We start from the raw sequence: 14,547 nt of genomic DNA, 5'->3' as shown, positions 1-14,547 counted from the left end.
CAGAACTGCTATACCAGCCACACCCTGTTGAGAACCTTACTCTGCCTCAACGCTTTGGGGCTAAGTGCTCTGGTCAAGAGAGAGAGTGGGGCTCTTGGGGCAAGCGACTCGAAGAATGGAGACAAGACAGGGTGTGATCAAGTCTCAAGTCTCAAGTCTCTTTATTGAAGGGAATTCTGAGGTATTTATACGCTTTTGCCACGTGCCTTGTAGGTGTTGATATAATGTAAGCCTTACAGGCGTCTATAGCGTGGATAGCACGTGAACTGCATGCCTTGCAGGCGTGGCTACCACGTGCGCCTTGCAGCTGGGGGCAGTAAACAGCAACACAAAATATGTGGGATATCAGACTGTGCTTCAGCTGTTGTAGGCTATTGAAAACCAAATCTCTTATCAGGGTATATGGTTCCAGATGGCTGCAAAGATAATCTAGCCGCTTTCTGCTAAAAGTCGGCTCCCAACAACACCCGAAGATGTGTTTGAAAAGTGCTTATTAGACCTCAGCCCACACTTTACACTTCAACAATTTCCAGGTACCTGGTAAATATATGTGACAAATACTGGATATTTATTGTGAAATGAAGTGCTCACATCATAAAAATACACAGGAAGTAGATAGTAATGATCATCTTCTAACATGTAAAATATTAATACAGATTTAACCAAAGAAGGCAGCCTTCTTAGTGTGAGCATTTTGTTAGAATGGATTGCTTCTGTTATGGCTTTTCCAATTACTGTTGATGAATAATAGCAATAACAAAAAGAAATAAAAAGGAAAGAAAGACACACAACTGCTTCTAGATATGACAAAGGAGAAGGTTTATTATAGATATGTGGGAGAGCATGGTCAGACATCTGGAAAGCCCAGAGTGGGCATGACCAGACTGACCTGGGTCATGTGAGAAGAGGGGGAGGGAAAAGGAGAAGGGAGAAGGAAACCGGATGCAGCAGTCAAAGGTACAAAAAGGGTGCGTAACCAAAATGATTGGATTATGTAGGAAAGAGTAGCCTAGCCCCCAGGGTTGCAGAGTTCAGGGTATGCCAGTGGGAGGGCCCTGTAACAAATAGGGACTAAAGGATGCTGGGAGAACCTGGCAGCCAGTGTTAAACAGCGACCTCAGCCATTTGTCCCAGTCTTGAAACCTAGCATCCACTAACCCCACCCAACTTCCCTTGCTCAGGAGTCTTGTACAGTGAAACTGTAGGTGGCTAGTATGGGAAAAAAAAAACCCCAAGAAAAAGACCCAAAGGTTAAAGCGAAAGAATAAATTAAATAAACATGTGCCTCAGATTTCATCTCACCAGGTGTTGCTCCAGGAAATAAAAAGCTCATGGAGGAGTATGGCTTGGCTCTTCCCTTGAGCCTAGGTGGTTTGCTTGATTTCTTTCTATGCAGTGTCCCTGTGGGAGTTTAGCCAGGTACAAGCTCTTGTGTAATTTAAAGCCAGAGTCATACACTGAGGATTTATTTCTTGACCCATCTTTTTGGATCCTGTGTAGAATTAACAAGACCTTAGCTTGGACAGTGGGTCGGTGGTATGAGTCATCCAGGGGATGAGACTGAGGTGGCTTCAGAGTGAGGGGAAAAAAGCTGAGTCACCTGTTAGGGATTGAATGGCCTAACTGCCTTCTGTCTGTACTACCGTTTGATCCTTCCTTATGAACAGGGCTACACCATTACCTAGAAAGCAAAGTGTCCATAAGGGTTGCATCCCACAGGGTTTCCTGTGGCTAGTAGCAGCCTTGTGACTAAGAACATAAGCAGAAGTACTGTGGGTTTCTGCACTTCCTTTGCCTTGGTAATAAAAGGCCCTGTTCCCTTGCATATCTGTGCCTCCTTCCTCTTTCTACTATGATTCTGAGGCTAGAAGTTGCTATGAAAGAATGCTGAATAGGAAGGGAGGGAGATATGGCTCTGATGGAGCTTATCCTAGCCCCCAACAGATTCAGAGCCTCCCTTTGTCACATCAAAGTCGGCCCCTTTGATTGCTAAGCCACAGTAGCGAATTATCTCCGAGCTAGTCAAACAACGTCAGTGTGGTATGCCCAGGCTGACTGGGAGCAATCCCCATATGCCATAGGGAATTTTAGACCAATTGTAACAAAGGGTACTTCCTAATCTGAAAACTGATATTGATTTACCTCAGCTGAGACTTCTACGTTGACTTCTCAGATCCCACAGACAGAGAGCATCATGGGAGAGGAGCAGAAGTGTGCTCAGAAGAGTCCATCTGTCTGTGGAACCTAGCCAGAGAACTGCAGGACAGCTGGGCTATCTGAGCCTTCCCTGAGAGAGTGCCTAGATCCACCATGTAGAACAGTGGAGAATGCCTGCGTTCACCGTTGAGCTGCACAGCAGGTCAAACTGCACTGATTTAGACACTGCCAAATGTTTACTTGTAATCTCCCTGCAACAGCAATGGGTGAGCACTAAGGGAAGAATAAAGAAATTTAGAAAAGAAAAATGTTCAATTTTCTCATAGTATTTCCATCCTAGTTTGTGTTTAAGTCTACCATTCAAGTTTAAATGAAACTATTTCAGGATTTCACATAAAACTACGTTCTTTCCAGGCACCCATTGGCTGACAGTGGCTTCTTCAAGCTTCCTCAAAGCCTTATTCCTAGAAAGGCTACTATTGGCAGAGCAGGACTTTAAACATTAATAGAAAGGCACCACTGTCTGCTTTACATTTTGTCAGTGTGTTCTCCCCTGGTCGTTACCTGAATGAGAGCTCTTGTGTTGGCGAGATTTTAGAGCACGTTACCTTTGCTCAGTACTCCTTCCCTCTATGCTCAGTAACAGAGTGCGTCCACACTACCTATAGACCCATTGTATCCTTGGAATGTTATTACAAGATGCAAGGCTTATCTATGATAAAGACACTTGTTTTGGGTAGCTGATTCAGTCTAGGAATAGCAAGATGCCTGATTAGTTGTGCCCAACTCTCAGTGCTGGGGCCACCTTGGGGGCAGAAGGAGGTGATCAAGGAAGTGAAAGAACTGGTCCTGTCTGGTTGCTAGGAACCAGGGGAGAGGAAACAATCTGTTTCCTGTTTGGGGAAAGTCAAAACAATACAAGGAAGCACTGCAACCTTTATCGGGGACTTCCCAGCAATTTTCCAAACCAGAGCTGTTGCTGTCATTTGCCAAAAGAAGTGATTTGTGATGTTTTTGCCTGGGCGATAGAGGTTAGAAGTTCCTCTTTCTAGGCAGAGGTTAGAAGTTCCTCTTTCTAGAAGAGATTAGACACAGACCTGCAGATAAGCATCCAGCAGGACCTCAGGCCACATCTTCTGAGTCCTGACAGTCCCCATGCAGCCCCTACCACCCTGCTTCCCAACCTTCTATCAGGGAGGGAGCCCCCACAACTTTCTAGGCATGCCGGCCAAGCACTGCACAGCTGAAGGAAGCAGAAGAGGTAATGGAGATCTTCCTGTCCCTTTAGCTACTGATTAGCTGTTGGGAGCCGACTTTAGTAAAAAGTGGCTAGATCAATTTTGCAGCCATCTGGAACCATATATCCTGATGAAAGACTTGGTTGTCAAAAGCCTATAACAGCTGAAGCACACTCTGATAAATATATTGTTTATCCCACATAGCTTGTTTGGCTGTTTAGTGACCTCAGCTGTATGGTGCACGTGGTAAAGTGTTTTCACCTGTGTTCTCCTGCTTGTGTATATAAATACCTCAGAATTCCCTTCAATAAGAGAAACTTGAGAGGAGACTTGAGAAAAGAAAAGAGACTGAATCACACCCTGTCTTGTCTCCATTCTTCGCGTCTCTTGCCCCAAGAGCCACACTCTCTCGTGACCAGAGCACTAAGCCCCCAAAGCGTTGAGACAAAGCATTGAGGCCGAGTGTGGGCCTCAACATTAGTGGCGCCTGAACAGGGACTCCAGTAAGCGGGATACAGTGGAAGACACCCTGCGCTGGAGAACCAGTCAACTGACAGAGCCTCAACGTTTGAACTCCAGTAAGGGGGATACAGTGGAAGACACCCTGCGCTGGAGAACCAGTCGACTGACGGAGCTGGCTGAATTCGGAAGTGAAACAAAGGTGATTGCATAGTAACAAAAACGGGGCAAGAAATAAGTAAATAGAAACAGATGAAAAAGGATTTAAAGATGCAAGGAGTAAATTGCAGGCTGCTCTGAGTCAAGAGAGCCAAACAGATAAAGGTTATAGTAACAAAAACGGGGCAAGAAAAAAATAAGCAGAAACAGATGAAAAAAGTTTTAAAGACGCAAGGAATAAATTACAGGCTACTCTAGACAGAGAGCTAAGCAGAATAATAATGTTAATTAATTTAACTTTCAAAATGGGTGTGATTCTGAGTTATATAATATTTTTCTAGATAAAAACTCAATGTAAAGGTTTTTCTGGTTACTGGCTTAAAGAAAGGCTAATTTGGAAAAAAAGGTTTTTCTATGAGTTTTCTGATGAGGTCATTAAGGTAGTAGTTATGTCTTCCAGAATTATATGGATCAGACATGACAGAGGTAGGCCTCCAGAACACTAGATTCCAGAGAATCAATCAAAATAATTATTTAGATACTAAAACTTGTTTTGAGATTTGTATATTACAGAATACACAGCCTTGGTGAATGAATCTTCTTATCACCTACATGTTCACTGATGCCCTGGACTTCCAGCTGTATGCAGTTAAGACAGACTTCAGATGCTTATCAATTTACCCTTCCCCTCATTCCTCTTCCAAAAGTCAATGCCCATGTTCAGCTTGAAGAAGTTAATGAAGAGTCGGCGCCCCAATTCCCTGGACTTGGGGACTGAGGTGGTTAATATTAGGCTGTCTTTATCTATATAATTGTTACTAAGCTGTTGCAAAATTCAAGGATTTCATTGATATAAATTTGTGGGTACAAGGCTTAGACCTTTCACTTCTCCAACAGGGGAAGTTGTGTGTTGCCTTAAAGAGTGTTGCTTTTATATCAACGGTTTAGATATTAAGTCTCTTGTCTCTTGGGTTCATGCTGTTCAAACTGATGGCTTTGGTATGGCAACAGATAACAGATGAAACCCATACAGGTCCGCTATTACAGGCTGGAAGTAGGGGACTCTGAAACCTCTGTCATCAAGACTGATGAGGATTAACCCCTAACTTGCGTACTAAGCCGGTTAGCCAATGACGGGTAAGAGAGCATATCGAGACCCTTGCCCCTAAAATAAGGGAGGCCTCGCCATCTTAAGTGAGGCTGGGGTCCTTTGCTCCAACCTAGGACAGGCACAGTTTCCGTAAGTTTTCCCAGCCTTCCCTTTTGAAAAAAATTTAAAAAGGGGGACCTGTTGGGAGCCGACTTTAGTAAAAAGTGGCTAGATCAATTTTGCAGCCATCTGGAACCATATACCCTGATGAAAGACTTGGTTGTCAAAAGCCTATAACAGCTGAAGCACACTCTGATAAATATACTGTTTATCCCACATAGCTTGTTTTGCTGTTTAGTGACCTCAGCTGTATGGTGCACGTGGTAAAGTGTTTTCACCTGTGTTCTCTTGCTTGTGTATATAAATACCTCAGAATTCCCTTCAATAAGAGAGACTTGAGGGGAGACTTGAGAAAAGAAAAGAGACTGAATCACACCCTGTCTTGTCTCCATTCTTCGTGTCTCTTGCCCCAAGAGCCACACTCTCTCGTGACCAGAGCACTAAGCCCCCAAAGCGTTGAGACAAAACATTGAGGCCGAGTGTGGGCCTCAACAATTAGCTAAAGAGGTCACACTCCCAGGACCTCTCTCTCTCTCTCTTTTTTAATGTTTGAAATTACTTGTATTTTATTTTATTACAACATGATATCAGCGTTTCTGTGATCATTATGATGAAACATTCTTGTAACACTCCTCAATTAATTTCTCATTTAAATGTCTAAGTAAACAAGAAACATTAAAATAAATTATGTTCTCAGAAATTAAGACCAAAATAAAATATTTTACTTGAAATCTTAATAAATCAGATTATAACTGCTTAAAATATAGGAAGGACTGAAGGAGCTGAAGGGGATTGCAATCCCGTAAGAAGAAAAACAGTGTCAACTAACCCCGAGCCCTTAGAGCTCCAAAAGACTGATCCAAAAACCAAGGAGTATACATAGGCTGGTTCATGGCCCTGGGCACATGTGTAGCAGAGGACTGACTGCTTTGTATGACCTCAGTTGGAGAGGATGAGCTTAATCCTGTGGAAACTTGATGCCCCATGGAAGAGGCGTGCTTGTGTGGGTGAGATGGGGATGGGTGGACAGGTGGGGGAGAACTCTGTCAGAGGTGTGGAGGATGGGGTGAAGAACTCAGGGAGGGAGGAATGGGAAGGGGACCAACTGCTCAGCTGCATTTGAGGCAGGACAGGTTTTTAAAACTGCTTCCTGTAGGAGGTCCAAGCCAATGTCCTGTTTCCTTCTTTTGTTGGTCATACCCTATCTGTAGGGAACATCTCTCCTGGCAGACATCCTTGTCATCCTTGTGTTGCAGAGTTCTTGTAAAAACCAAGTTCCCACCACACATGACATCTAAGCACCCAGCCCTTTTTTCCAAAGATACCCTTCCCTCTGCTCACCCTTCTAAAGGATCTTCTCTCAGAGCTCATTTGCATATGCAGACCCTTTCTTCACCCCCATCTACACTCCTATCAAGGTAAAAGAGATTCCTATGAGCATGAAAATATCCTTTGCTTTCTAATATTTCCAAAGCTAGATCTAAATCTGAGTGATAGACCCAAGAGAAAAAGGGGAGGAAACAAGGGTGACCTGTCCCATCCCAGACTCGTGGGGGAAGGAAGTTCTGACTTTTTCTACCCAAGTCCATGCAGATGTAGCTGTGACCCATAATGACAAATATGTAGATAGTTCCACATCCCATAGCCTTGGAGTATGGCTCTCCTTCTAGGACAAGGCTGGCTTCTTCAGTTCTTATCCCAACCTCACTCACTCTGACCCATAGGAAGTACCCATGAGTCTTTTTTTTTTTTTTTTTTGTTATATTTCAAGAGAATCAAGTCTCACTAGGTTCCTATTCAAATTCTTCCATAGCCCAGGGTAGATTTTGCCATGCATGTCAGAGCCACTGTAGTGACCAATCAGTTCAAGCTTCTTTTTCCGAATCAGACAAAAATCATGAAGAGATACCAATGGAACATGAAGGCTTTATTGGGGACATATAGTGGCACACAGTAGAGACAGAACACAGGTTCTGGGTTGGGTCTCTCATATTTGACTCCTTGGAATCTCTGCCATGTCCCGCCTATCTTTGGCTCTGTTGCAAGACTTGTATGTGCTTGGTGGTCTGATCCTATACATCCAACTCTACTTAGCTCACAAAAGATGGAGGAGGCACTACCCCCCGCTCCTCCCCAGGAAAGACCTATACAGTTCAGAATTAGTCATTGTATCCATGTGGTCATTGCAGCAGAGTCTCTCAAGGGCTTAGAGGTAAATCAGTGGTTAGAACATGGTTATAGAACACGACCTTACATTGCGGAAGAAGACCCTAACTGGAGGTCTGGGCCTCTCTATTCTGGCTCATTGTCAATTTCTTCCCACTACACAGGGCAGGCATCTTAATAATCACGGTGCCCGTCCCTCTTTAAGAGTAAGGATAAAGCCCAAGAAATGTCCAACCACCTGGTCCATGGCTACCACTGGGTTGACTGCCTTGGCTCTGGGCATCTGTGCAGTTTACACAAAAGAAAGAACTAGGCCTGTTGTCAAGAAGCTTTGATTGTAGCCAAGAATAGACACAAGGCATAAAAATGTGGTGCCATAAAAATGTGGGACACCATTTATTTGAGCACTGTGCTGCTGACTAAGGTGAAGGAGGGCCTGTGTGTTCAGATAGAAGCTATGTAGCTGGACACAGAATGTAGCTGGGCCCTCTGAAACTCACCCCATCGACACACTGGACACTCTGGCCTAAGGACTGCAAAGTTCTCTGTGGAGACAGAGGGAACAGGCAACATGGGCTGGACATAGGGTACAGCTGCTGGTGAAGCCTCCTTGCAGTGGTTTGAATGAGTACGGGGCCCTCATAGGCTTGTAGATTCAAATCCTTGGCCACCAGGGAGTGGTACTATTTGAAAGGAGTAGGAGGTGTGGCCTTGTTGGATGAAGTGTGTCACTGTGTGAGGGTGGGGGGACAGTGTTAAGGTTTCAAAAAGCCCTTTCCAAGCCCAGAGTCTCTCTTCCTGCTGCTTGTGTATCTAGATGGCAGAACTTTCAGCTTCATCTCCAGCACCACGTCTGCCTGCCCGCCCGTCTGCCCTGCTATGCTTTCAGCCATGACGATAATGGGATAAACCTCTGACACTGTAAGCAAGCCCCAATTAAACGCTTTCTTTTATAAGAGTTGCCATGGACATGGTGTCTCTTCATAGCAACAGAACACTGACTAAGATACTCCTGCTTATGGCCAGCTTGGACTCAGATGGATTGCCTCTGCATCAGCACCGACAGGTCTTCTCAGAGACCATCTGAATCTGGGATAGCCTTTCCAGCCAGAAAGGTTCTCTTTAAGGGTTGCCTCCTCAGAGCCTTGCTAGTTGGCTAAAGCGTTTTGCTGGGAGCATTTGGAAGTTCCATGGTGTAACAATGGCCCTCATTTTCCCACAAGATCAATTCGACTTCCTCCATAAGTTTCTGCAACTGGGCCTCCCGCTCGTCCCCTTGTGCCCGGTTGTTGAAACCACAGTGGCGCCTCTCACATGCGACATCCAGAACATCCAGGCTCTTATTGTTGTTCTCTTGAATATATTCCTCTAAGGAGCCCTCAGCCAGGTCTTCCTTCCGGGTGAACACCAGAATAGTGTAGGCCAAGATCCTGTTTCCAAAGATCTCCTGGAGGCACCTGGCAGCCTCCTCATCCTCGGCAGTGTACCGGCCCACCTGTATCACCAGGAGCACTGCGTGGGGCCCTGGTGAGGCCAAGATGTCACAGATCTTCTTAGCTGTTGCCTCAGGCTGGTTCTGAGGTGACAAAATATCTGGGGTGTCAATCACCTCAAGTTCCCTCCCGTCCAACTCTCTGCTCCCTTTCTGGAATGTCCTGGTCACTGGTCGAGCACTGATTTTGGACTCAAACACTTGCCTGCCAAGGATGCTGTTTCCTGTCGCACTTTTCCCACTTCCTGTTTTTCCCACCAGAAGGAGCTGCAGTCTCTTTGGGGTGAGCCTTTTCTCCTTAAGACCTGGAAGAATTTTACAAAACCGAACAACAGAGGGAGATGGGATTAGAACCTTTCCTCTCCTCTCTGTTTATCAGGGGCCATACCTCTGAGTACCTGAAAAGCAGTGTCCCAGGATGAGAAGACCTGTCCCTGGGGTCTGCCCTGGGTTTACATTCTCAGCCTGTGTCCTGAAAGGTGGACGTGAACATTCGTACAAAGGGAACATCAGAGCCACCAGCTGAGAAGGAAGACTCAGATGTCAACCAAACACTGCTAATATTTAAAAAAAAAAAATATCTGGGGTTGGAAGCTAGGAAGAAAATGTCCTTCCCCTGAACTTGTGGGTACTAAGACTGAAAGCACATGAAGTGGCAAATGATAGTTTTCAAGTGTGGTCCCCACCGGAGAAACTGATGGCTTTCAGATTACAGAGCACCAACATTCCCAAGTGCTGCTAGGCTCCGCCTTCTACACCTTCTCAGCACCCAAGGGTTTTACTCCTGTGTGCTGTACTCTAGGCTGACCTGAAGTCTTCATGGTTCTCTTGAGCTTTTCCAAAGGGGATAGAAATGAATTTGAGTGGGTTCATGGGAGTTTCAAGTAAGTGTGGATGGCTGGATGTCTGTTCCTGCCTGCCTAGCCAAGGCACAGTTAGGGCCAAAGAGTATCTCCTATCTGAGCCACTGGAGTGGATACTTAGAAGCTAACTGTATCATGAGATGCAGAGATGAGATTTTTCAAATAATGACTAACTTTGCTTCCTGTAAGAAGTGAAAAAGGCTTAGCCTGTGTTGGTGACTGTCCCTTGTGTCTTGTGAATAATCTGTCTTCCCTTCCACCCCCCGACACCCAGACACCTTAAATTCATAAAGGAAAAAATATGTTGAAAAAATCATCTGAAAATATAATGAATCACAGTTAGTCTCTTCTAGAAAGAAAACATGGGTATGTATCTAGCATCTGTAAATTCTGTCTTCCTAGGTTAGGTGGCAGTGATGAATTTCTGCGAAGGCTGAGCCCAACCCTAACCAGTGGCCACTTCTGCTTGCTTGCATGGCACTGTCAATTGGTATGACACATCGGATTCAGCTAATTAACCAACCACACAAGGACTATTGACTTCCAGAGTTGTGAGTCAAGGTGAGTCTAGTCATGTGCATGCCACGTGCATGCCCTTCCCAAGGCAGAGCTTAGGTGTGAAGACTCTGCCTTGGGACTGGCAATTCTTACCTCCTAGGGCCATCACACCTGTCATGGGTTCTTCCTGGTGTGAAGAAGAGCCCTTTCGCTTTATTTAGACTAGTGGGTAGATCTCTGTATCTGCTCCTCCCGGCACTCACTGTGTGGTCCCATGTTCATTTGCACACCAGTATTTCCATCTGCTAGAAAAGTAGTCTACCTTTTATCAATCCTTGTCTAGTGTCCAGGGGCAACTGCCTTGTGGGATTCTTCTCTGGACTGTGTTCACATTCTTCTTCTTCCACCTACAGGAAAAAAAGTGCATGTTAAAAACATGCAACTAGGTTTATTTTTTTTTTTTATGTATGTGTGTGAGCATCCTCATGCAGGCAGTTATGCCACAATGCATATGTAGAGGTCAGAGACAACTTTTAGGAGTCTGTTTTCTCCTTTCCCAGTGGGTGCCAGGAAGCAAACTCAGGTGGTTAGGTTCTCTTGGCAAGTACTTTTATACATTAACCCATCCCTCCAGCCTGTAAATTTTTACTGATTGTATTTAAGGGGCACTTGCCTTTCTCTTGTCAGGGTAAAGTTATTCTGCATGTTTGGGGGCGGGTGCTTGATGAGGAGAGAAGAAGAGGGGTATGAGATGCCCTCTGGAGGCTTTAGGAACTGTCTCCCCAACCCCACTGTAGTCTCCATCATGAGTGTTAAGTGGTGATTTGTCATAGAGAAATGAGCCACTAAATGTGTTTGGGTAGACAGTGTCTGGAGCTGGGCATTGAGGGCCTGGGGTGGGGAGTGGAGTCACTAGAAGAAGAAGGGTGAAGAAGAGAAAGAAAGAAAGAAAGAAGTGGTGTGGTCTTGGTTTTGTGTCTCTGACCATATAAAATCTATATAGGCAGGATCAGAGAGTAATGAGGAGAGGGTCCAGCTTTGGGTCTAGAGTCTAGAAAGAACCATTTAGGTTTTAGCACTGAGAACTGGCATGGCTGTATGCTAGTAGCTACACTTGTAAGGAAGACGGCAGCCATGGGGATGGGACCTTCATAGTGCAAGACCTGGGTACCTCAGTGTGCAATGGAGATGTGGTCATTGGCTAGGATGCTCACACTGCCTGGGCCTCAGTGTCCATTCAGAGAAAATTGTAGGCCTAAATCTGAAGCGACCCACTCCTCCAATGTCAACATATTATTGTTGTAGATCGACTTTTAATTCCCTTTACAAATTAGACCCATAGCACCCACGAACCCCCGACACTGCTCTAATGAAAGAGTGATTCTTACTTGCTTTCTGAGCTAATACTATCCTTTGCTTCAAAACTTACAGTGCTGTTATTGGGGTCAGGAAGAAAACTGCATGGTCCATGGCTTTCCCAGAATGACCAAGTCTCTCACAGCCAGATTAAACAATCCAGATGAAGGTTCTGGGGTGGGGCACCCAAGTGCAGGAGATCTAGATCCAGCACCACGGCACTGGATGCTCTAGTCTTCTCAGCTAGCAGATTGCTCTATTGTTTCTGAATCCCAGGGAACAGCTAGTGGGAGCCCCTGAAGAGATGGCTTTGAGACATGCTTTTATAATATTTCAGCAAATGTCTGGCTTGATGGACTAGCATGTGGATTCAGGTAGCTGAAGAAAGTCAAGTGGCTTCCAAGGAAGAGTGAGGAAGCAGGTTACATCAATAGCCTCACTCAGCTCTGATCAGCTGCATCCTGGCTCGAGCAGTTTTCCAACAGCATTGACTTTGGGTCTCCTATATCTATGACCTGCGGGCCTAAAAACTACAGAACTGCTTTCTTTCATGTTTGGTGGAAACTGAAGCAGTATGTCTTCCCTGACCTCATTCTTTCTTTGAAGAACAGGTGGCTTGGCAGGAAAATATTCCCAGGAGAAGCTGAAGAGAGTGCAGAGTCCAGGACTACCCCCCACCCCCTAGGGAGCCAATAATTAAGGACCCAGCAATGTGCTACAGCACTGTCTAAGGAAAGAGGCTCATCCTCTGAACCTCACTGTCCCTCCCGTGTACACATATAGGTTACACTTTGCTTTTTTATCTCTAACCCAGATGAGGCACACATTATGACCCTGTTATCTTGCTCAGAAAGAAAGAGAAATTCACAAACATGCATAGAGAGTATTAGCCCCTGAGAGTGGGGACATGGCTCAGAGGTAGAATGCTTTCAAGTGTGTAAGACTCTGGGTTCAGCATCCCCATCGCTGAGAGAAAACAGGAAACATTAAGCATAAAGGTCACCAGAGAATTGCAAGGCTCTCTGGGCTTCTGCGTCACAGTCCTTTCTACAGTCACACACATGTACATGAGTGCATATACACTACACAGCTACACACATGTGCTCATAAATATACAAATGTATTTGCAACATATAACATACATAGAAATACATGTATAACACAAAACAAACACTGTGGTTTTGTGGGCTTTTTCCTCCTTATTTTTTTAAAACTCAAAATAGATTTTTTTCAATACAATATATTCTGACTATGGTTTCCTCTCTCCCAACACCCTCAAGACTCTTCCTGACTCTACTCTCATCAGAATCTGTACTCTTTCTGTCTCTCAAAACAGAAGGCATAATAATAGTACTACTACTATTAATAATAATAATAAAATAAGAGAAAAATAAACAAACCAGAATACGACAAAACAGGCAAGCAAACAAACACATATAGATGCAGAGACACACACGTTCACATGGACAGGAATCCTAAAATCTTAAGCTGGAAGCCCTGAATACCCTGACAAAACACTATGAGATGAAGAACCTCCAAACCAATATGCCGTTGAGTTTGTTTCGGGTTAGCTATCTATTGCTGGTATGGGGTAGCAATTGAACAATTATTTTTGTGGGTTTTTTTTTTTTTTTCATTTTGTTTTGACTTTTTTGGTCTTATTGGGTTTTTTTTTGTCTGTTTATTTTGATTTTTCAGGTGTTTAAATTTTTATTTTATATTTTTTTAAGAGAGAGAAAACATGAAATTTGGTTGGTAAGGAGGTGGGAAAAAGAAGAAAAATACTATCAAAACATCTTCTATGAAATAAATTTAAATAAAAAATATAAATATGATATCTACCATAAATTCAGTACACATACATTTAAGCACACATACACAAAAACAAATGTATACATGCAGCATACATGCCATTTATATAGCTGAAAACACATATACATATACAACACATGCATATACAATAACAATACACATATGTAAACTCATGTATACATGCATATATGACACATACATAAAAATACAGTGTATCCCATTCAAACACATGCATGTAAACATCCATACAAATGAACAGAAATGCACTTGCATAGCCACTTAAATATGCTTGTCTGTACACAAACATACAACAACATATGTAGATATGTAAGTTATATGCACATATATAATAGAAACACCATACACAACATAAACATACCACAAGGCATGTAATCACATATATGCACAAACACAAATATTAATAAACAGTAAATATACTCAAAAGTACAAACACACACACACACACACTCACACACACCATATACAGACATCAAAACACATATACCAATCCAAACAGGACACACTCAACACACATACATGTAAACATAGTCACATATTGGGACTTACCACTGGGCTGGCTGACAGGCAAGAACGGCTCTGTTCCTTGTCTTCAGTAACATTGGGCTCCGGCGAATTTTCCGACATTTCTGGTGGTGCCAAAATGTAGATTCTCTGAAAGAACGAATGGAACGGCCAGGAAAAAGTTTCTATAAAACATGAGCCAATGCACCCAAATGTTTTTCTGTAAAGCCAATCCATCTTTCAATCCATATTTTGTCAGCAAAATATGATCTGAGCTCAAGCACTGTCCTTCAAAATAGCAACTCGCTGTGCAATGAGAAACAGGAAATGAGCAGAAACACCAGCCAGTCACTTCTGCTTACCGCCTAGGAGAATTTTAAAAAGAACATGCAGTCATGGTTATTTTTACCTTGATCCAAGATAACAAGGCGCAGAGGCTTAGGAAGCTGTAGATCCCCAGGGAGGTGTCTCGGGAGCAGGAATCACTCTCCCAGCGTTTGGACCTGAGCTCACTTCCTAGGGCTATCTTTCCTCAATCCATCTTGTAAATCTCTTTTCGTGGAACAAGGTCTAAAAATTCATTTTTTCTAAGGTTCTCCACGTGTAGAGAATCTT

General features: G+C 43.9%; 1 protein-coding gene across 1 annotated transcript; it reads right to left on the bottom strand.

Annotated features, from left to right (window-relative positions):
• Nucleotides 1-7,129: 7,129 nt before the first annotated feature.
• Nucleotides 7,130-14,302, bottom strand: Gimap6 (GTPase, IMAP family member 6). Its single transcript, XM_034519272.2, has 3 exons — nt 13,978-14,302; nt 10,565-10,649; nt 7,130-9,186 (listed from the first exon to the last, which is right to left on the bottom strand). The coding sequence occupies exons 1-3, from the start codon at nt 14,167-14,169 to the stop codon at nt 8,546-8,548; spliced, it is 918 nt and encodes a 305-aa protein (XP_034375163.1). The 5' UTR covers nt 14,170-14,302; the 3' UTR covers nt 7,130-8,545.
• Nucleotides 14,303-14,547: the final 245 nt, after the last annotated feature.

This window comes from Arvicanthis niloticus, chromosome 15 (genome assembly GCF_011762505.2).
Source record: "Arvicanthis niloticus isolate mArvNil1 chromosome 15, mArvNil1.pat.X, whole genome shotgun sequence".
In the NCBI taxonomy this organism is placed as follows: domain Eukaryota; kingdom Metazoa; phylum Chordata; class Mammalia; order Rodentia; family Muridae; genus Arvicanthis; species Arvicanthis niloticus.
Note: the sequence above shows the minus strand (reverse complement) of the source record. Positions and strands in the feature narration are given on the sequence as shown.